Source organism: Thunnus thynnus, chromosome 4 (assembly GCF_963924715.1).
Source record: "Thunnus thynnus chromosome 4, fThuThy2.1, whole genome shotgun sequence".
Lineage (NCBI taxonomy): Eukaryota > Metazoa > Chordata > Actinopteri > Scombriformes > Scombridae > Thunnus > Thunnus thynnus.
In genome coordinates, this window is record NC_089520.1 from 3,678,227 (window position 1) to 3,699,150 (window position 20,924).

The 20,924-nt window shown below is 39.9% G+C and overlaps 1 protein-coding gene across 13 annotated transcripts in view; it reads left to right on the forward strand.

The window, feature by feature from the left end:
- Positions 1 to 20,924, forward strand: part of LOC137180918 (dedicator of cytokinesis protein 3-like) — a 213,562-nt gene that overhangs the window by 118,291 nt on the left and 74,347 nt on the right. For all 13 annotated transcript variants that reach the window (XM_067586217.1, XM_067586223.1, XM_067586211.1 and 10 more), the window contains one exon: positions 18,003 to 18,151. In XM_067586217.1, coding sequence (XP_067442318.1) covers positions 18,003 to 18,151 — 149 coding nt within the window. The remainder of the gene's footprint in view (positions 1 to 18,002; positions 18,152 to 20,924) is intronic.

A 20,924-nucleotide genomic window follows, 5' to 3' on the forward strand; every position in this document is an offset into this window, starting at 1 on the left:
AGAAGAGAAAAAAGAGGAGGGAGTTTACTGGAAATGTACTGGATGTCTAGGTAATGGAGATTTTATAGCCCTGATCCATGTGAATAACAAAGCAGGATCAGGATTCAGTGGGGTTTTGGGCGACTGTGTCTGTATATGTATATGTATTTTTTGACGGTTGCGGCGGCTTTCTACAGACTTCAGGAAGTCACTGCTGTCAAACAACACCATAGCACTTTGGCTTTTGTACAGCTTAAACCAAACAAGATTTAATATGTTACTTAGTGAGTTTTAGAGTTGTTGGTTGGCAGATTCTTTTAAAAGAGAGAAATTAGGAAACTGTCAGTTAACTACAAATAACTTTTACTAGACACACGGGTCCCATCAGAGTTTGATAGTTAAAAACTGTCCCATAACGCCCCAGGACAAAGTTTTACTCAGGAATCTTTAATCTGTTTGGTTTAGTGAAAATATAAAGTTTTGAGCAAATGAAAGACTGAAAGTTTCCATTTGTACTGAAACAGAAAGACGTACAAACTAAAAATGAATATGGGCGACGTTGTTTCTAAGCTACATGTGGATTTTGTGTAAAAATGACAAATCAGTCTTTTAGGCTTACAAAATAAAGTAATGAAATAAAATGTATGCAAAAACCAACTTCAAGCACTCAGTGAAGGAGAGCAGATTGTTATAAAAGCCTTTATTAAATTCAAGTCTTGTTGTTTTGACAGAAAAAAAAGTCTCAATCTGTGGAGTTTTATTTCATACATTCCTTCAACGTATAATTAATTGCAAAAAAACATAAAGAAATCATTTTCTTTTTCAAACATTTTTCTGGGCTGTTTCATGCCTTTATTACAGGGACAATGGAGAGAAGACAGGAATTGAAGGGTGAGAGTGATGGGGGTGACATGCAACAAGGGTCCTCAGCTGGATACCAGTAGGCTACAGGCCGCACCGAGAGCACATTTTCTATATATATGAAAAGGTCTGTGACAGGCTTGAACTCAACGTTTCTTCGAGGCACAGACAGATTCTATGAGTCTTACTGTATATATGCAGTAAACAACATCTGATCTGTCTTCTCGCCTGCAGGCCTGCGTTGTCATTAGCTGTATAGTTTGACTGACAGTTCTGTGTAGTAGAGCTAACAGCATGGTGTTAAAATGCCATCTCTGGTTTTGGCCTTTGACACACTTCTCTCTGCGTCTGTCTCACGCTGTACGTCTGTTCTGTGTGATAAAATGTAGGGAGAGAAGAGTGGAGGAGGTGGAGGAGGTGGAGAATGTCCTCCTGTCCTAAAACACTGAAAACACTGGTTGAAAACTGAAAACTTTCCATCATCATCAACCTAATCATAGAATGTTTTTTCAAGAAGGTAACCAATCACATGGAGAAGAGATAAAAGGGTAAATAACTTTTAATTAAAGTTATGCCACTGTGGCCAGAGGGAAAAACAAACGGTGTACTTTTCCTGATGTTATGCTAATGTTTTTTATGTTAAGAAAAGTGAAATAGCTTGTTGTCTGGTAGCTTTGGTAGCTAACCAGAATATCAACCCGTCCTCACAAGAAAAACAACAGCATAGGACGTAAATTCAGTCACCAAACTTCAACTCTAACCCTAGTAACTTAAACCCAACCATGTTTCAAGTGATCTTTCCATAGCCAAGTGGTGTTTGTGCCTAAACCTAACCAGACCTTAACCACAGTGTTGTCACATCATAAAACTTTTTTTTTTTTACAGTGATTTGTAACAGTTTTGGAAAGCAGGATATTAGAAAAAGTTGCTATGGGTCATTCTGGGTGTGGTGGTTGTTTAATAATGGGACGTGTTGAGAATTTAGCTAACAAACTGTGATGGTACCAAACTATTACCTACAGCAGAATTTCAATTGAACCTACCAGGAATAATGTAGGAGTCTGGTATCTGTATGCATACTGAATGATTCCAAACTTTTGCTCAAGGGCAGCGAAAACAACCTACAGGTCTGACACACTTGTATACTGTTACTCTTAGCTAGGGGTGTGCCCGAATACAAATACATTATTCAGCAAAGCACAAATAGTGGGGGTTTTTTACGAATATTTGTTTCATACAAATATTTGAAAAATTATTTGTTTTCAGGAAGAAAAATAAACCATGTCAAATACCAGCGTGCAGTTCGGTTACATCACTATCTCAGTGTCTCTCCTCTGCTCCGCTGTGACGTCTATCAGCAGGTCTCAGTGAGGGGAGTCACATCCACCTGCTACATGACGCACATTTCCTAATTTGGACATCACTCCTGGAGTTGAGAGTGTTCCCCAGAGATAAAGCTGAACTACTGACAAGCTTCATGAACACTTATTGTAACACTTTAATTTTCCAAAATTAAAAGTGTAATAAAAACAAAAACAGGATTTTTAAGCCTCTTTCCACTTTTATTCGAACACAAAGACAAATACAAATAATTTTGCTGCATCAACAAATACAGATACAAATACAAATACTGGGCCCTCTGCACATCCCTACTCTTAGCATCAATATATCATCAGTTTGTTAGGTTTGATAAATTCCATCTGCTGTATTGTGATTCTGTAGCACCATTATGTTGTTTGCACACTTTGCTCTTCCACTTCAGTTTGTTGTCTCCTACCTGTAATGCTACAGTTGTTTTTGAGTGGCTCTGCTGAAGAAATTGTTGTACTTAGTTACAGATTTCTTTCTGTACATCAGCTCAAACTGGCAGCTCTAGAAAGAAGGAAGTGACTCTGCCAGTGACTGATGCACTATAACTGCTGTGACGCTCCAGGATGAAGTGTTTTTAATTACATTATATTGATTCTTTGAGGTGGTCAAGTATATTTTACACACCGGTATTTCATTGCTAATTACTACACAAACTTTGGCCTATTGCACATTTTTATGAGCCTGATGAAGCGCTGAGCGAAGCGAGATGTTCTGTTCAGAGTCACTGAGATCTCCTTGAATATATTTTCACAGGTGAGTGTGTCTCTACCACACACAACTTTCATTTTAACATTTACAGTGTTGTCTGTAACGTCTTCTAACTAACTTCTTACAGTAGTTCATCTGTTCGCTCATATCTTTGTCTTCCTTTAACTTCCTGTATCTCAGCAACAAAATGATCAGATTTTGACCAGAATTGGGAGTTTGATGCATAACACCATTCTGTTCTGCCACCGTCAGTCCTCCTCTTATTGGCCCAAGTGGGCAGTTTCTAAAATTAACAAGGTGGTGTTTGCCCAACAGGAATGCAGGAGATGACATCCTGTTGTCTCTCTTTCTATCCCTCTATCTCTCTGTCTATCTGGTCTCTCTCTTTCTATCTTTCACATACACACCTACATCACACGTTTCATTTCAAGGCTCTCTGTGGGCAAACGGCCTCAGGATATAAGCTCTGCTGTCAGATGTCTTTATCATCAAACGCGCTGTATATCACTATCTTTAGAGTACACACCTCGCTGTATCTTTTCTCAGCTCCGTGCACTTTCTCCAACATTGCAAAAGTAGAGAGAAGCTCACTGCTGCAGACTGGCCCGTGGGTGGGTGGGTGGCTGAGAGAGAGAGAGGGAGAGAGGGATGGGGGGGGGGTGTTGAGAGGAGAGGTAAAGAAAGATGAGAAAGATGGAGACTGGGAGTAGGTCAGAGGATGACAGATAAAGCCAGAATAAGGCACACACATAGACACACAAGCAGAGACAGAGAGAGAGAGAGAGAGAGAGAGAGAGAGAGAGAGAGAGAGAGAGGTAGTGTTGCTACAGTACATTGTGAGTGGATCTCAAGTCGTGTGACAGGCTATGATTTTCTTCTCGTCCGCCGGGTTGCATTGCTGTTCAGCGGCTCTCCAGGCTCGCTAGAACCGGAGAAAGAGAAAGAGAAGACGAGAGGAGAGAAACGAGTGGATTCATCATCTTATCCCACCTGTAAGTAGCTACAGTCGTCTCCTGCGTTTGGCCAAACGGTGCGTCTCAGTTTTGAAATAGAGCTTCTGTCGTTCAGGTGTTGTGTGTGTGAGGGAGAGAGTGAGGAGAGAGTTTCCCCCCACACAGAGTGAAAGTGTCCATACTTGTGGGTACGAGCTGTATGTACAGTAAACATGTCTGTGTCTGTCCTGGTTCTATAGGCTTCAGTAAGTGCACTGTCATATATTTGCCACAGTGACTCATACATCGTTGCCATGGCGATGGAGCCATTGTTGGCTTACAGTAGTGTGTTTTTTTATTGCATCAGGCTTATGAAAAGCTCTTTCTATGTGTGTTATTATGTCTCGATTATTTTAGTTGTATAAGCTTCTGACACACCAGTGATAATCCTCCATGACATCCAGTAGTGTCTACTGTCACTGCTGGATTACATAATATTTAACATATAATGTGACCCTCCAAATTACAGTGAAGACTCTGTCTCTTCAGAGTGTACAATTATTGATTAATGGCCTCAGTTCTGTCATTATATTGAGAGATAATTAATATAGATATGCAACTTTTACCATGGTTTGTGTTTTTATGCTATAGTCACTTTCTCATAAATGATATTCTCAGGAAAAGCAGCTAAAGTATATTTCTAACAGTATCCCCCACCCAGGCTTCTCAGCTGTCCTTCAGTTTTATCCTCATCTTCTCATGATGTTTAAATGTAGACAAGAGTTTAATGTTACACAGGTCACCATGACAATGAAAGTCCCCTTAACTAAGTTGTAATTTTGACCAAAAGCACAATCTTCCTCTAAGCTTCACCACCTTAAGCATAACGTCAGAAAAAAGCTTTTAGCTTTTCAGGAGTGATTTGTAACAGACAAATGACAACTTCCTGCTGATCAGAGCGTCAGATCAGGAAATACTGCTGCATGTCGTTCTAAAGACATGACATTACAAATGATGCAGTCATTTCATTTGGGAGACTTGTTTGTTAAATGGACTATTTCAGTAGTATGTTTATATTTCAGTTTGTGATAATAGAGTCATTAGCTGCCTCTGAAGTAGCTTTTGTTTCTGACCTGATTATCATTTTGGTCCAATGCAGTTATGAAAGAGGCATCCCCAGCTTTTTTTTTTGTCTTTTAGCGCTCCAATAACACTGAGTAAACGGAAATATGCCTTCTGGACATCATCACCTCTGCCCTCTGTGAAAGGATGATCTTCTTCCAAAATTTCTAGTACTGTAAGGGGAAGCTTGTCCTTCCAAAGTGTCTATTTCTGCACTGTTAAGCTGTATGTGGAGGTTGTCCTTCCAAAATCTGTGCTGGTGCTGTATGCCGTCACTCTATTCCATGTCTTTTATTCCATTAATATTATGAAGAGAGTTGTCCTTCCAAAACCTGAGCGTCCCTTCTGTACTGGCTGCAGCCACTTTACTCTATATTTACACCTCATGTCTGAATGTCTACTTCAGAAATTTTACCTTTACCTGATGTTTTACTTTTTATTGTTTACATCTACTTTTAAAGGTGAATCATACTGATTCCTGTGTTCACACTCAAATTAACCTGCATGCACATAAATAAATTTAAGCCTAACTAACAGCCACAGTCTGCAGTGATGCAAACAGAAGAGAAATAATAAGTGTAATAACCATAAGCTGGGGTCTGGGGGCCAGCGGGCCCACCTGTCCCCCTCTCACTGAAGGTTAGGGTCAGCTGGGAGTCACCAGAAAACTAGAAAAGTGAACAAATACAAAGCAGATCATTTTGACCTGAAAACTCAGATCTGAGTGTTAAAATTAAACTGTTACATCAGAATATATGGTTCATTTATTTCCACATGTTCTGTAGATTCAAGTGAATCTGAAAATACATCATTCTGTGTACTTGTTCACTGTCGTTGGGTCACTTGTAGCAGGTGGTGTAAATGTATCTTCCAGTCAGAGAGGAAACTGTCCTTCTTCTGTCCACCTCTTGAACCAAACACAGCATGAGACGTGGCAGGCTGGCATCCCCGCTATCACATCCTGCTTCTGGCACTCCTCTGTCTGTGTGTGTGTGTGTGTGTGTGTGTGTGTGTGTGTGTGTGTGTGTGTGTGTTTGTGTGTGTGCACCTTGCATGTCACTAGGCAGGGTTCATAAAAGGTCAGGGGAGGATTTAGGATGGAGTTTGCACCAGACGAACAAGCAAAGGACATAACACCCATATGCACGCACAATCACACACACACACACAGACATATTGCACACTGCACGGTTCCTGACTCCTGCTAGAGAGGGTTGCCTTTACCAAACTCTTTGACAGCTTGGACTGGCTGGTGGCTTCGCACAGAAACTCAGTGAGTTTTTATATATTTCGATGGAGGACGTTTCATTTATTTTGTTGATGTCGCCGTGGAATATACTTTAGCTAACAGTAGCTGTGTCAGAGTCAGCCACTGAATATTTCCACCCACAGATATCAACGTCTAGACGAAGACTTGCCAATGTTCCCATACAGACCCTGAAAAAGCCACAGAGACATTCATCTATAAAAAGTCTATGTGGCCAGTTGGGCAGTCTGACACCTACATTTACATATGAAGTACCATACCATCTGATGTTTATGCAAATTGCAGCCATTCAGAAAGGAAACCTTCAACTCTAATAATGTCAGTGATACTTGATTTAACAAGATGAAAATGAAAAATGTCTGGTTTTATCTGGTCAAAGCTCTCTCAAAGTTTTATCCTCAAAGAACGCTTTGTGTTTAATGTTTGTCATTCATTTAGGTCACTTCCTGTTCCAGTGACCTGAAGTTTAGGGTTTCATTCAGTACAAGTGGAACACTTCTCTCTGTTACAAAGAAGTATTTTACATAAAAACTGTGCCTTGTTCAGATGTATCCTAAGAAAGCAGAAGGAGAGCGTTACAATAGTAGCTGAGCAGTGGAGACCAAAGAGGAATACAGAAGCTCTTTGTTTGTCTCCCTGGTGATTTGCTTCAGCACTGTTGTTTTCAGTAACGCAGCAGCCGGTTTGACAGGCGTGAAAATGAAGCAGGACGTTTGCTAATGGATCAGAGGTGTTGGGAACGTCCCCTCTGGTTTAGGAGATGCCAGGCTGACTCACATCCTATTACGAGGCCTCAAACTGGTAACTTCCTGAAAGTAATGAGTTACACATTACAGATTACCGGATTAAATATGCAATCTAACTTGTCAGAGTGAGTTACTATCCAGTATTATGAGGCAGCAACCTGAGAGAACTGTGGTTCAGCTGTGTGGATGTGTTGGAGTTAACATGGTTCTCTAACTGGAGTTTGAGTCATGACAGAGTCGGCCCTGCTGAAGTGTCCAAACATACACTCATTCACTATATAGAGATGTTCCTATAAATAACATTGTTTTATTAATTGCTGCTTTGTTAATGATCATTTCTCACATACTGCTGTTTATGTTGCATTGTGTTATAATAATGAAATCCAGCAAACAGACAGCTACACTTCCATGTCAGCTTCTGTTCCACAAGCTTCCACTAGCAGTTCAGATTATTATATTTTATAAATATGATACTTACAGTACAGTGAGAGGTAATTTTCTATCTACTACTCAGGGCTGCAAATAACTATCATTTTCATTATCGATTACTCTGCACTTTCTTGATTAATAATAATCTATCAAATGGCAAACAAACAGTAGAAAAACGCCCGTCACAACTTCTCAGAGCCCAGTGTGACGTGTTCAGTTGTCTTGTTTTGTCAGACAAGTTGTCCAAATCCAAAGATATTCAATTTACAATGACGTCATTCAACTAATAGATTAATCAACTAATCATTAGAACTCCTCTACTACGTTGCTGTCTAGTAAAATATGAAGGTATTTTCATCTAAACTGAGATAAAACAGCAATTATTTGTTTACAGCTCCAGATGAGAGGTTTCAGTAGATCACCTATGTCTATGAAGAAGAAGAATGACCCCAACAAGCCGTTTTTAAGCCAATATGATGTTGTTCTCGACCCTTATTATCTTATCTTATTAGCTTATCTGTAATTGAACATTGTGAGCATCAATTAATCAAATACAAAAATGCATCCAAATAAAATTTTTAAACTCTGGTTTCAATCAAATGATAAATTAAGGTGTCGTGATGTGCTCTAAGTTCATGCCAAAAAGTTTCCTGTTTTTATGGTCAGATACCATCTTATTAAATGATTAATAGCTCAATGTTAAAACAAACTGTTAAATAATCTTCATATGCTGATTCTACATTCAGACCTCGTCAGTTACACAAGCAGGCGTTTTAGAAACCCCAATGAAACCAGAGTGAAACATGCCTTTTGCTTTTTCTCATTTGTCAGGTGTGAAAATGGAGCAGGATGCAGCTAATGGAACAGAGGTGTCGCAAATGTCCCATTAGATATGAGAGCTGTCAGGCAGAATAAAATCCTATTATATATTAAGGCCAAGCTGTGACAATCTGTAACCCTCTGGAGACCCACCCTGACCCACCACTTGAAAACCCACTGATGTAGTTTTATGTTCTGGTAGGAGATGTGGGGGTGTTTGTTAATGGAGAGGAGGCGTTACGCTGGGTCTTTCTAGTTTGTGGGCTGTCAGGGTGATTAAGATCTTCATATCATATCCCTCTAACTCTGAAAAGCAAAAGGCCAATGCAGCAATAAAGAGGAAAGTAAATGTTTGATTTAGTCGCCAGTGGCGGGTCGCTGCAGCCCTGCTGGAAGCTGCTTTGTGAGGCGAAACATGAGTAGTTCTTTTCTTTCTCTTGGTGCTCTGTATTACATGGTGTGGCAAAGAGGAAGCTCTACTGAAATGTTCTGTATGTATCACCGTGTTTTCTTTAGCTTAGCTGATATCAAGGTGGTCCGAATAACAGGAGCAATGAAACAGAATAGCTTCTACAAACAGCATCATTATCTGAGATTTGCTCGGCTGGTTTTTATATTGCTGAAGTGGTAAAGATGTGTTAAACGGTGCTTGCGTGTGTGTGTGTGTGTGTGTGTTTGTGTATTTGTTCCCGCAGGATGTTAAGGTGTGATTACTCACTCCAGCTGGGGAAAGAGGCAGAGGCAGCAGTTAGGGAGGGAGAGAGGCGGGAGGGAGACTAAATCCACAAATAGTTGACACAAAAGAGATTTCCACTCTGCAGCTGGAAAAAACTTCAGCACTCGGTTGTACCTGTGAGGTTTTATATTTTCTCTCAGAGACAGACAAATTGGGCAGCTTCATTTCAAAACATCATATATCTCTATCTGCCGTGTGGGTGGAGGCATTTTGAGGACCAGCGAGAGGTGGAGAGGAGACTCGGGACCAAGTTTGGACTACGTGTACTTGCTAATTCAGACTTGTAAAGTTCAAGTTGGGAGTACAAACTTCCAAGGACGGGAGGATGCAGCGCCGTCATTCTGCAGTTGGAACAGCAGCTCAGCTTCGACACAATCACCTGACTGTACTGTGATAAAATCATCTCAACTCAAAGCTCCACTAACGCATTTTTTCTTCACAAAAAAATAACCTCATTGACAGAAAGATGCAGTAAATTATGTTATTCAGTCTGTAATGAAGTTATCATAAAAATCCAACTGTTATGTAGCTTAATAAAATAAAATTTAATACATTTATATTTATATAATTGTGGTCTATCTGTACATACAGAGCCCCAGAGGTAGTGCTGTTGTTCTGTCCAGTAAAAACATGAAGCTTCACTTCACATTCAGACAAACTAATGTAGCAGCTACAATTGTTAGATTTCATCTGTGAAACCAACATTTATCTCACAAAAGGAATTATGTCATATATCAAAATGCTAGACAGACATTAGATCCAGCAGTAAATCACCAAAGAGCTGCAAAGATCAGTTCATTGGATCATGTTCTCCCCTTGATGACGACATGTTGACCTGCTGATCATCTCAAGAGTCCAACCGGCTGATCTCACCCGGTCAGCAGCTCCTCACATCGCAGAAAACATCAGAGCAAACTTCCAAATAGACGTTATTTGGATAAACTGACCATATATTGGGAATCTAAATGTTTCTCACCTGAAAAAATATTAAAACTTAAACTAAAAGTAAAACTTAAAAGTGACATATTAACAGTCCTACAAGTGAAAATTACAACCACTTTTAGTCTGGCTCAAAATCTCCACCATCTCTGCTAGTTGGTGCGAAATGCATTCTGGGATACTTGGCTATCCCAAGTCCACACAAGTCAGCTCTATTTTTTACAACCTAACTTTGTGGAAAGGAGAAGAGGAACAACAGGTTATGGGGAGTCCGTTGGGAGCTCAGCTTTATCTCTGAGGAACACCGCCAACAAATAATTTTTACAATATTTGTATGAAACAAATATTCGTATAAAACCCACTATTTGTGCTTTGCCTAATAATGTATTTGTATTCGGGCACACCTCTAGTAAGTACACATCCAGGCGTTTGGACTGTACTTGGCTGGATTGGAACAATACTTCAGCTGCAACTGATGACGTTTCACAAGTACAGACGAGAACATAGATTGAGAAACGCGGTGTGTTCCCTCCTGTTGTGCCAGCTGGTACACCTGTTCCAAGGCCAGTTGATTGACTCAGAAGAGGGTCAAAGGTCAAAGCACATCCACCCAATAACTGTGATGGCCAGATGTCCCAAATAAATCTGAACTGCTCTGGTTTTAAAGCAGTTTTTGGTCCAGTGCAAGCGAAGCTGTTTGAGTAAAAAAAACACAGATGGCCGTGATGCTTCAACTGCCTGCTGCCTCAAAAACAGTCCTCATGCTTTTGATTCATGCATGTGGAAAATATGTTGCAAGTCATTTTCAAGATTCAAGATTTAGTTTATTGTCATTTTCTTGTGTATTTGCATACACAAAAAAAACAAAATGCTGTTCCTACCAGCCCACAGCAGTGCAACAACAACAGAAAGGATAAAGATACACTGTTTATCTAAAACTTCCCTTTAAAAAAATGATAAAAACATATAAATCCCAAGAGAAAACAAAACAAAACAAAACAAAACAAGCAGTTACATGTCTCAGTTGGATGTAGACAGCTCTTGCATATCATCAAGTGACCAGCACTGACGGAGGACTTATAGAATCCATTTTTCTGTCCAGAGAAGGAACATTAGGCAGCATGATTGTTTATATGGATTAACAGTCAGCTCAATGTGTTGTATCTCTGCTTCTCAGATACCTGTTACATTCCAGCGCTGGACTGCACAGTTCACCAGTAAACAACAAACCAAATAATCAGACCATTGTATATATCATTCTTTAAGCCTGACATGCGACCGCCATCACCGCTCCGTCCACAGTCAGTGATGATGGTCTAGTGGACGGCTGGAGTAGTAGATGAATACAACATGGTGTCTGTTCATGCCAGCAGTCATTCTGTATAAGATGTCAAATACTTCAAAGGTTAACAACTCATTTTTGGTATTAATATCCTGAAAGTCATTTTGCTAAAATTGTGGCAATTTGTGATTCCCATTAATGGCTGCGTAACCTGGTAGGAGTTAAAAATGATTTGTTGGTTCTTCACTACTGACCTGACCACCCCCACCTCTCTGTGTCTGTGTTCCCATTCATTTCATTTAACGTTATTATTTCATTTATTATTATTATTTACCTAACCCTACTGTATCTGTATGGTGCACTAATACAACCTGGTTTCAAGGTGCATCAGTTAGTTTGAGCTAAAGTGGAAAAAAACACTTTATGCACCATGTCAGCACAATAGATAACATGCATCTTCTCTCAGCTCATTTAGGAGCAAATGACTGTAATAATAGTGACTAGAGTAGAGATTTAAACACTATGAGGTTTTGCTAAATCTGCGGTTACAGTCCTGCTGCTGAAATTAAACTCACCAATGTTTGCTCTATATTAATATAATCAGCTTTCATCATCTGATATCTCTAGTATGTCTGTATCTTTCATCTGTTCCTATGTGTTTCTGCATTAAAGGAGTGTGACACACAAGCTCTCCTCTTCTATTGAGGTGAACATGAGCCAAGCACATACTTCACAGTTCCCCCAGCGGCTGCACCGGCTGACAATAGGCAGCTAGTGTCAGGCAGCTCTCTGGTGTAAATGTGTTTGTGAACGTTGCTCCGGGTACAGCTCCTCTCTCAGGCGGCGGCTGCTGCTGCTGTAAATAAGAACTGTGTGTCCTGTATCTCGGTGATGGGTCTGCTAGGTTCTGGTCTTTATAGCACTTGGAGCTTTATTGCTGACTCCTGCGGTGCTGCTTTGATTAAGGAGAACCCTCAGGAACAGAGTGTGTTCTGCCAAACGAAGGTATAGAAACATTTATGGTATAGATGGTTCTACATGAGCTTTCCCAAATCATAATAATAAAGCAACATTTTCAAAAATCAGCTGCTGTTTTTCTGAGAATATGGTCCCAGTTGTTTATAGTGAAATAAATATAAGTATTTCTTTGCTTTTTTCATGTCAGCATGGTGTGCAGTGAGCATGCTCAGTGTGAACTAAGCATACACGTTACTCACTACAGTCCTGCTCTTCTTCTTTTTTGAGTATACCAATGATTAATTAATTGATTATTATTCTGATTAATAGTCTAAGCAGATGTTTGGTAATTGAATTGATTAAATTACCACCACAGTGTAGATGCAAGCTTTTCTTACTTCTCTCTGTTTTTAATTTCTCTGGCGTCTCATTAATCCGGAGCTCTGTGTGTGTGTGTGTGTGTGTGTGTGTGTGTGTGTGTGTGTGTGTGTGTGTGTGTGTGTGTGTGTGTGTCTGTGTGTCTGTGTGTGTGTGTGTGTGTGTGTGTGTGTGTGTGTTGAGCACATCTTTTACATTCTCTGCTCCGACTGAACAGTTGTTTCCTGTCATAGCTGCTGTGCTAATGAACCAACACTGTGAGCAATTTTTATTTCCAGATGTTTTTCTTCTTTTTTTAAGTTCTGGCAGCTCATCAAACACGTTACAGAGAATTGGGGAGATGGTAACGGCAGCGATCAGCTTTTGTGAGTCCGTGTGCATGTAAGCTGGTAGAACAGTGAATGTATCCACCTAAACTGTATCACAGTGGGGGTTCTTTGAGTGCTTGTTCCTTGAATAAAACACCACAGAAAAAAGCCTTGTGGTACCCCTGTGACTGCCAAAAGATGACAGTTTACTTAGCTTCTTCATGAGTTGAACAACATGAATCTAGTGAGCTGAACCTGAAGCCTCTTTCTCTCTCTCTCAGTTTTTTTGCTGGCAACTTGTCACTGGCTCTTTCTTTTTTTCACCTTTATTAGACCAATTAATGAATTAGTTACAGAAGGGATAACCATACATGTAGTATCAATGAAAAGCCCTTTAAGATGATGTGTAAAAGCTCAGACTCTGAAAGATGTTCCTGCATCTTTAATGATTACATCTCCGTGCAGAATTTTAATATGGACTCTGTATCAAAGTGTGTATCAAAGAGCATTAGCTTCTGTGTCCACTGGGCATCTCCTTAAAAACAAATGCTAAACAGATGCTGAGGGGAACTGCAGTGCGTGACTCATGTTGTTGCTAAGCAACCCCTGAAAATCCATTTGAAATGGCACTCTTTGGCTAAAAGTTGTAGTATTTCTAACCTCCAGCACTCGCGCTGAGTGCTAAAAACATGGTAATCACTCAGCACTGTTGGGAGGGTGCAAGAGGTTTCCCAACAGGAACAACTGAGAAATAGACGCCAGTGCTGTGAAAAGGGCTTCCCTGTGGACTCATTGCCTTAGAGCTGTATTATATAAATGACTGTTACAACAGGGAACCGACCTTTTCAAATTATACCATGTTTTAAATATCCTCGCATGCACTCGGGCACAGACTTCAAGTAGTCAAACAGATGTACCCATTATTGTTACCGCTGGGGTCTTTCCTCAGCTATTCTGTCATGGCAACACTAAAAAGGTTTTATAGGTATAAGGAGATCATGTATGTTTAATAACCAGTGTGTCTGCGTGCTTAGAGTGCAGACAGCTCCACCATAAAACCTTAAAATCCAGATTTGAAATGAAAGCATCATATAAATGCCTAAAATGTTTTTTTCATCTTCTTCCTGTACTTGTAGTTGAAAGTAGACGGGGACGCCTGAGGTAGAAAGAGGACAATGATGTGCTACAAACTTCACAGACAGAATCAAACCCGGGATTTTCCTGTTGGTGTCTACTTTAAGCTACCGAGCCACATCGACCATGTTAGAAAATGTGTTTAAAGATTAAGGAGTTTAAAGAGTCTCGACTGTTGAAGTGGGACTATCTATCCTCCCATCTAATCTCAATACACTCTTTATGTGAGGGCTTAGGACTGACCCAGCATGCACCGGGAGAGTGAACAGCAGAGAGAGCTACCGGTCGATACGAGAGCTGCTTCGACTGAATTTACAGAACTCTTTGTTGTTGTTGTTGTGTTTCCTGACTGAGTTTCCCAAAAACAGCTCCACCTCCACTGCAGCCGGAGTTACATAATGGTCCTGAAGCACAGGGGTCTTCTGTGTGTCGGATATGTCTAAAAAAAGAGTCGGAGATTATACACAGCAGCATGTCAATGTGCCACCAGGTGTTCACTGCTGTCAACTTCAGACACGTTCACAGGATTCCTGACTTCTGCATATGTGTGTGTTTACAACCTGGCAATTATTCATGCATGTATGTAAGTGTGTGTGTGTGTACAGTATACACTCTCTATATGAATACTAATATAATCATATATCACAGTACAGCTACATTTACTCTACGTATGAGTATGTAGGAGTATGTTGTTTGTTATAGGCCTTAAATGTCAAAGGACAGTGTGTGCATGTGTATAAATCCGTGTGTGTGTGTGTGTGTGTGTGTGTGTGTGTGTGTGTGTGTGTGTGTGTGTAGCATATGCTGCTTTGCACATAGTCATTTTTGCCTATCTAGCCGTCCTGCCAAGAACTGCACGGACATTTAACCCTGATGCCTGCTGCTGAAGGCCTGGGGGGCAAATTAGAGCACTAATAATAGTACAAGCTATAGGGGGAAGTATGTTTGTGTGTGTGTGTGTGTGTGTGTGTGAGCGCATCTAGATGAAATCTCCTACTACTGACTTACTGTGGTCTCATCTGGCATCAACTTATCAATGCTGCCGTTGTTTTAAGAAGAACCTCAGAGCTGGAGGCCCTAGAGGAGTCAGTGAAAGCTCAGTATACATCCAACGATGGTGAATATTTAGAGTATTAGACCATTTTAGGGTTGATTAGACTCTGATCATCGTGATTAAGACAGTAATGTGAGTAAAGTGTGCAAAGTGTACGTAATCAAAGACCATAGTTAATACAAGGCACTTAGTAATGCAGAGTAAAATTGAAGAATGAAAAACATTTGAATTGTAATGAGAGGTCAAGCAGAAGCAGTATGTCCAGGTCTAATGTCTAAAACCATATCAGAGGTCAAAACATGATAATTTCATTATTTATTCCTGTACTTGTGTGGAGGGTTTGTCAAAGAATGTCAAAAAATATCTCCACACTTTAACAAAATTCTTTTCAGAGCCCCGTGGTGCATGTTGTATTTTTTCAAGCTTCAGGTTATACAACACATCCCTTATCCAGTGGTAGACTGAGGGTGGGGCAGCCTCCTTCCACCTCATAAGTATCAGGCGGCGCACCAGGAGAGAAGTGAAAGACTTTAGGGCCCCTGCAGGTAACTGCATCCCTTCAGGAATGATTCCAAACAGTGACGTAGGAGGGTTTGGATCGAGTTTAACTGTTAAGACTGTAGAGAGCTTCGAAAATAGACTTCAAATACCTCCCAAGTTGGGACACAGCCAGAATATGTGAATCAGTGTTGCATCCACAGACTTATGTTATTCACATACAGGGTTAATTTGTGGGTGTATCTTGGCTAGTTAAGATTTGGAGAGATGCACCACTTTAAATTGAATCAAAGAGTGTTGAGCACACATAGAGGAGGAGTGAACTCTTTCCAAAGTCTTAGCTGAGATTCCATTATCAGTTGTTGTTTGGAGGTCTTGTTTCCAAGTGGTTCTAATTCTAGACACGGAAGGGCAGTCAAATTACAGATCAGTCTAAATATAAATGAAATTGCAACAATCATTGTATTTGAAGGTTTATTGGGAATTTGTGGGATAGCACCCTTGACGCAGTGCCTAGTCTGCAAATATCTAAAAAAAAAAAAAAAAAAAAAAAAAGGGGGAATTGGGTATATTAAATTTCTTTGAAGGGGCGAATTTGTTTTCTATAAAGAGGTCCTTGAAGCATTTTTAGCCCCTATTACAGGGTTAGTATTGAACATGTTCAGTGGTGGAGGCGTTGAAGCACTAATTAGAGCTGGTTAGGAAGAACAGCCACAGGAATGAGTCTCCATCTTTACCCAGGTAGGACAGTTTTTGTCTAGACGGTGATGTGTCCAGTATAACGTCTTTGAATCTTAGAACCAAAAGCTGGACAAATCTGACCATTTTTATTTTTTATTTTTATTTAATCTTTATTTAATCAGGCAGTCTAATTGACATGAAGATCTCTTTTTCAAGAGAGACCCGAGAACCAGAAACATTCATGAGACAAGAAACATGATCAGTAAACAGAAAAAGTTACAAGAGTCATAAAAAACATGGAGGAATGGAAGACTCTAGTTTCAGGGTAGTTCTGCCAACATTAGTGGGTACATGTGAGATATCTAAGTTAGTTAAGTAGTTGCTGGATCGTGTAATTTAGTCACCAGATTTAAATGATAGAAGAGATATGAGGTAGTTTGGAAGCTTCAACAGTAGAGATTTATGAATGAATATCCAACATCCATCCAACCTGATGATAGAGAAAAAAAAGAGAATGATGACTGAAATATGTCATCAGTGGAAAAGCATAATGCAGGATTAGCACTAAGATGAGCAGGATTTAACTGCTTAAGTGATGACGGGGCTTGATATGGATTTTCAATTGAGTCGAATGTTAAATATGAATCTTGAATGACAGTCTGCTGTCAAGCCAAATTCCTTATGAGTCAGAAAGAGTCCTACAGAATATCATGTACTCAGTCTGTTCTGCATTTAAAATTAGTCAGTGATTAAGGAATGAAAATTGGAAAGCATGACGATGAGTCGGCCTGGACTGGGATGGCGACCACAGTGTATAAAATTGTATCATCTGCAAAGAAATCAATTAAGCGTTGCGTCATTTAAGCCTATAGACTGCAGGTAGAGGAGTGAGAGGTCAATGAAGAGAGCAGCACAAAACTGTCTTTTATCCAGGGAGGAGACAATGTTATCAATGACTGAAACAGCAGCTGTTATTGTGCTGTAACCCAGGCGAAAACAGGTGAAAATAGGTTTGATGAGTCAATAAAGGCACGTAATTGCAAATTAATCTATGACTCAAGAATCTTTTTTTAAAAAGGAAGTTTAAATCATTGTTTATAGGTCAAAGCAAGAAGGTCTTGGGTTTGATTCCCCAGCCAAGCCTCCTCTGTGCGGAGTTCTCACTAAATTCCTCTTGTCCAGAACACTTGCGAAGCAGGTCGATTGGACCCTGTGAATATGTTTGTTGATGTTAGCTCTGTGATAGACTGTGATCTTTTCACAGGTGTTTCTCTGCCTGCCGGTCAATACATGCTGGCATGAGCTTCATCTCTCTCTGTGAGGCTAAGCAGGGATAACGCTGTGTCACACATACAGATACAAAGTCGAAGGCAGTCTCTGGCCTCTCATTAGTCTGGAGCTCTGTGAGTGTGTTGCATTGAACTCATAATTTACTCATACTCTGCTCCGAGTGGACAGTTGTTTCCTGCTGTAGCTGCCGTACTAATGAACCAACGCTGTCAGCAATTAGTTTCCATACTTTGTTCTTTTTAAAGTCACGATAGCTCGTTACAAACATGTCATAGAGAGCAGGGAAGCCAGAGACTGCAGCGATCAGCTTTTTTGAGTGCGTAAGTGTGGGTTCTTTGAGTGCTTGTTCCTTGAATAAAACACCACAGAAAAGGTCTCGTGGTACCCCTTGCAGTTCAAAAATGTCAGCTTACTCAAATTCTTCACAAGTTGAACAACATGAATCTAGTTTGCTGAACAACAGATGAACCTAATGCCTCTTTCTTTCTCTTTCTTTCTCTCCTGTCATTAGAAACACAAGGTGGATCTGTTCTACAAGGTTCGTCACGTGATGATGGAGCTGATCGACCTGAGAAGGCAGCTCCTGTCGGGTCACCTGACGCAGGACCAGAGCCGAGACGTCAAGAGACACATCACCGTCAGACTGGACTGGGGCAACGAGTGAGAATACATACAGTCACACACACACACAGTATTTATACACACAGAGACACACACTGACACACATAAACCGAGACATCGAGAAGAGTAAAAGGAAGCAAAGTTGATTCTTAATGTTGGAAATAGTGGCTGACAATGTGATCACAAGGTCCATTTAGTTTTCAATCATATCACACAGTCTTTCTTAGAGTTAGTCCAGTTGTAATGGAACTGTAGATGTTCACATTTCCATTTTCCTTTTACACATTAAATGTAGACACACACACACATGCAGACATACACACTGAGACAGGAGGTCTACAGTAATTAATTAGTCTTTGGCCCTTGTATCCGCTCTTTAAAAGAATCCTATTCACTAAGATCAACTCTGTTTCCTAGAAATGACAAGACTGTTTTCTCTCAACATAACAAGAAAATGCTGCTAATTAATGTATCTGGCAAGTCGCAAAAAGTTTATACTGAACATATCAGCAAAATGTTTAGTAACAACATACGTCTGATATCAATTCAAGTCAAGAACTTTATTGTCTTCCGATACCTCCAACATCCGATCTTGCACTACAGTATCCGCTGGTATTAAGTGCAACGTTAAACTCTTTTATGGTTATGTTTCTGGCAGCAGTTGGGTAAGATTAGTGAAAGATCACGGTCTTGGTTTAATACAGAAAAGAGTCAGTATTAACATTGAGCTGTTAGCAAAATCTTTAACTAACCTTAACCAAAATGCTTTTGTTGCCGAAAACTAACCAAACTTAACAACAGTCAGGACTCCAGATGTGAACCCTGATCTCTGCTGTCAACTTCCTTGGTGTTGTTTAGCCACCATCCACCCTCCCTACAGCGTGGTGTATAACTGTAGCGCTTCATTCATTAAACAAACAAACAAATCCAGGCAGCGATTACGTTAGTCAATGCAACTTCATTGGGATAATAATTTAGTCGTAAATAAACCTAATTTTGAGGAGACAGAGTTGTTAAATCTACGTTTTATCAGCGTGTTGCCTTTCAAATCTGCTTATGATAGGTTTGATTCTAAAATGATCATTTCAGGACAAAGCATTTTTGTGTATTGATACCTAGTTTTTTTGACCTAAAACATATTTTGCTGAAGAACAACACAAATATCCTACATGTGGACGTGTTGATGTTTCAAAATCAGTGCTACAGACTCCCCTGACTCCTACGCAGGGTAAATAAAAGTATGATTGAAGGCAGGTGGATGAAGCAGTACACCAGTAGTTGAAAAGACTCATGGGAGCTCGTTGAAAGACTGATGGAAAACAGATGGAATGGAGAGAAATTGCTGGTTGACTTGGGATTGAGTTATTAATACTGGAGAAATGAAAGGTGGGCGGCCCAGGCCTCTCTCACAGGTAATTTAAAGCTCCACTCTGCTGTCTGTGGGGAAGAGACAGACTGTGAGGTGGTGTATGTGTGCTCATGAGGACAAAGAGGATGATGATGATGATGATTATGATGATTACGATTAGTGTTATTATGATTATAACACCAGTATTACCAATAGTTAATAGTAGGGCACCAATAATACCACAGTGCCAGAAATATCAGCTCATTACTGTTGCAGCTGTAATTATTAAAGGGACAGTTCTGATTTTTGTTTTGTTTTTTTGACACAAGTAGGATTTACTCACTGATATTGATGTCAATGCACGGACGAGCTGATGAAAGTGAGATCTTCCATCCAGATAATAACAGAAACTGAAGTATAGCTGAGTAAACACAAACCTTTTTAGCCTCAATAACTCACAGAAACAAGCTAAACAGGTTTTACTTAATCTTATCACTTCTAATTCAGTCCCAACAACGATAGTGGCGACCAGCGGTAGAATGTAACTAAATACATTTATTCAACTTTAAGGTATTTGCACTGAAGTATTTCCACTTAATGTTGCTTTCTACTTGTACCCCACTACATTTCAGATAGAAATACTCAATTTCTATTGTTAGTTTCAACTTACTTTGCAGAGTAAGACTGTACAAACCTGCAAATATCAGCAAATATCTTGATAATCAATTAATCATTCGAGTCACTTTTCAAGTAGAAAAAACAAACATTTGCTGGTGCTAACTTCTCAATTATGAGGATTTGCTACTTTTCTTTTCATCTTACATGATTGTAAATTAAATATCTGATATTTTGGACTATGGGTTGGACAACACAAATTTATATTGATGGGGACACCGTGAAGCGATTAATTGAGAAAATAATTGGCAGAATAACTGTTAATGACAATCGATAGTTGCAGCCGTAGTTTTAATCATTTTTACTGTCCAGAAGCAACACTTCAATGAATGCAGAGCTACTACCTCAAAGGTGTTCTTGATATTGTACGAGAAGAGCAGGGTCACAAATAAAGCGAAGGATAAAACCCTCAGCTCTCAGTTCTTAAACTTTATCAACCAGGGAATATTGGTTTTCTCTGCCTCTGGAGCCTCGGTTTCACAAAATTAACTGTCCCTCTGCCACGTGTAATACAGAAATACACATTTTACTTCTCATCCACAGTTAAAAGAAACGGTTTTAAGAATTTTCTGCACCGTGTCTTTAAGACCAAGGTCACTGACCTGTAGGTGAAAGATGTGGTTGTTGAGATTGAACAGAAAGTAATCCTCAGGAACAAGATCCCTGGAGGCCACAGCTCAAATTACTTTAATATAGAGTGTGTGTGTGTGTGTGTGTGTCTGTGTGTGTGTGTGTGTGTGTGTGTGTGTGTGTGTGTGTGTGTGTGTGTGTGTGTGTGTGTGTGTGTGT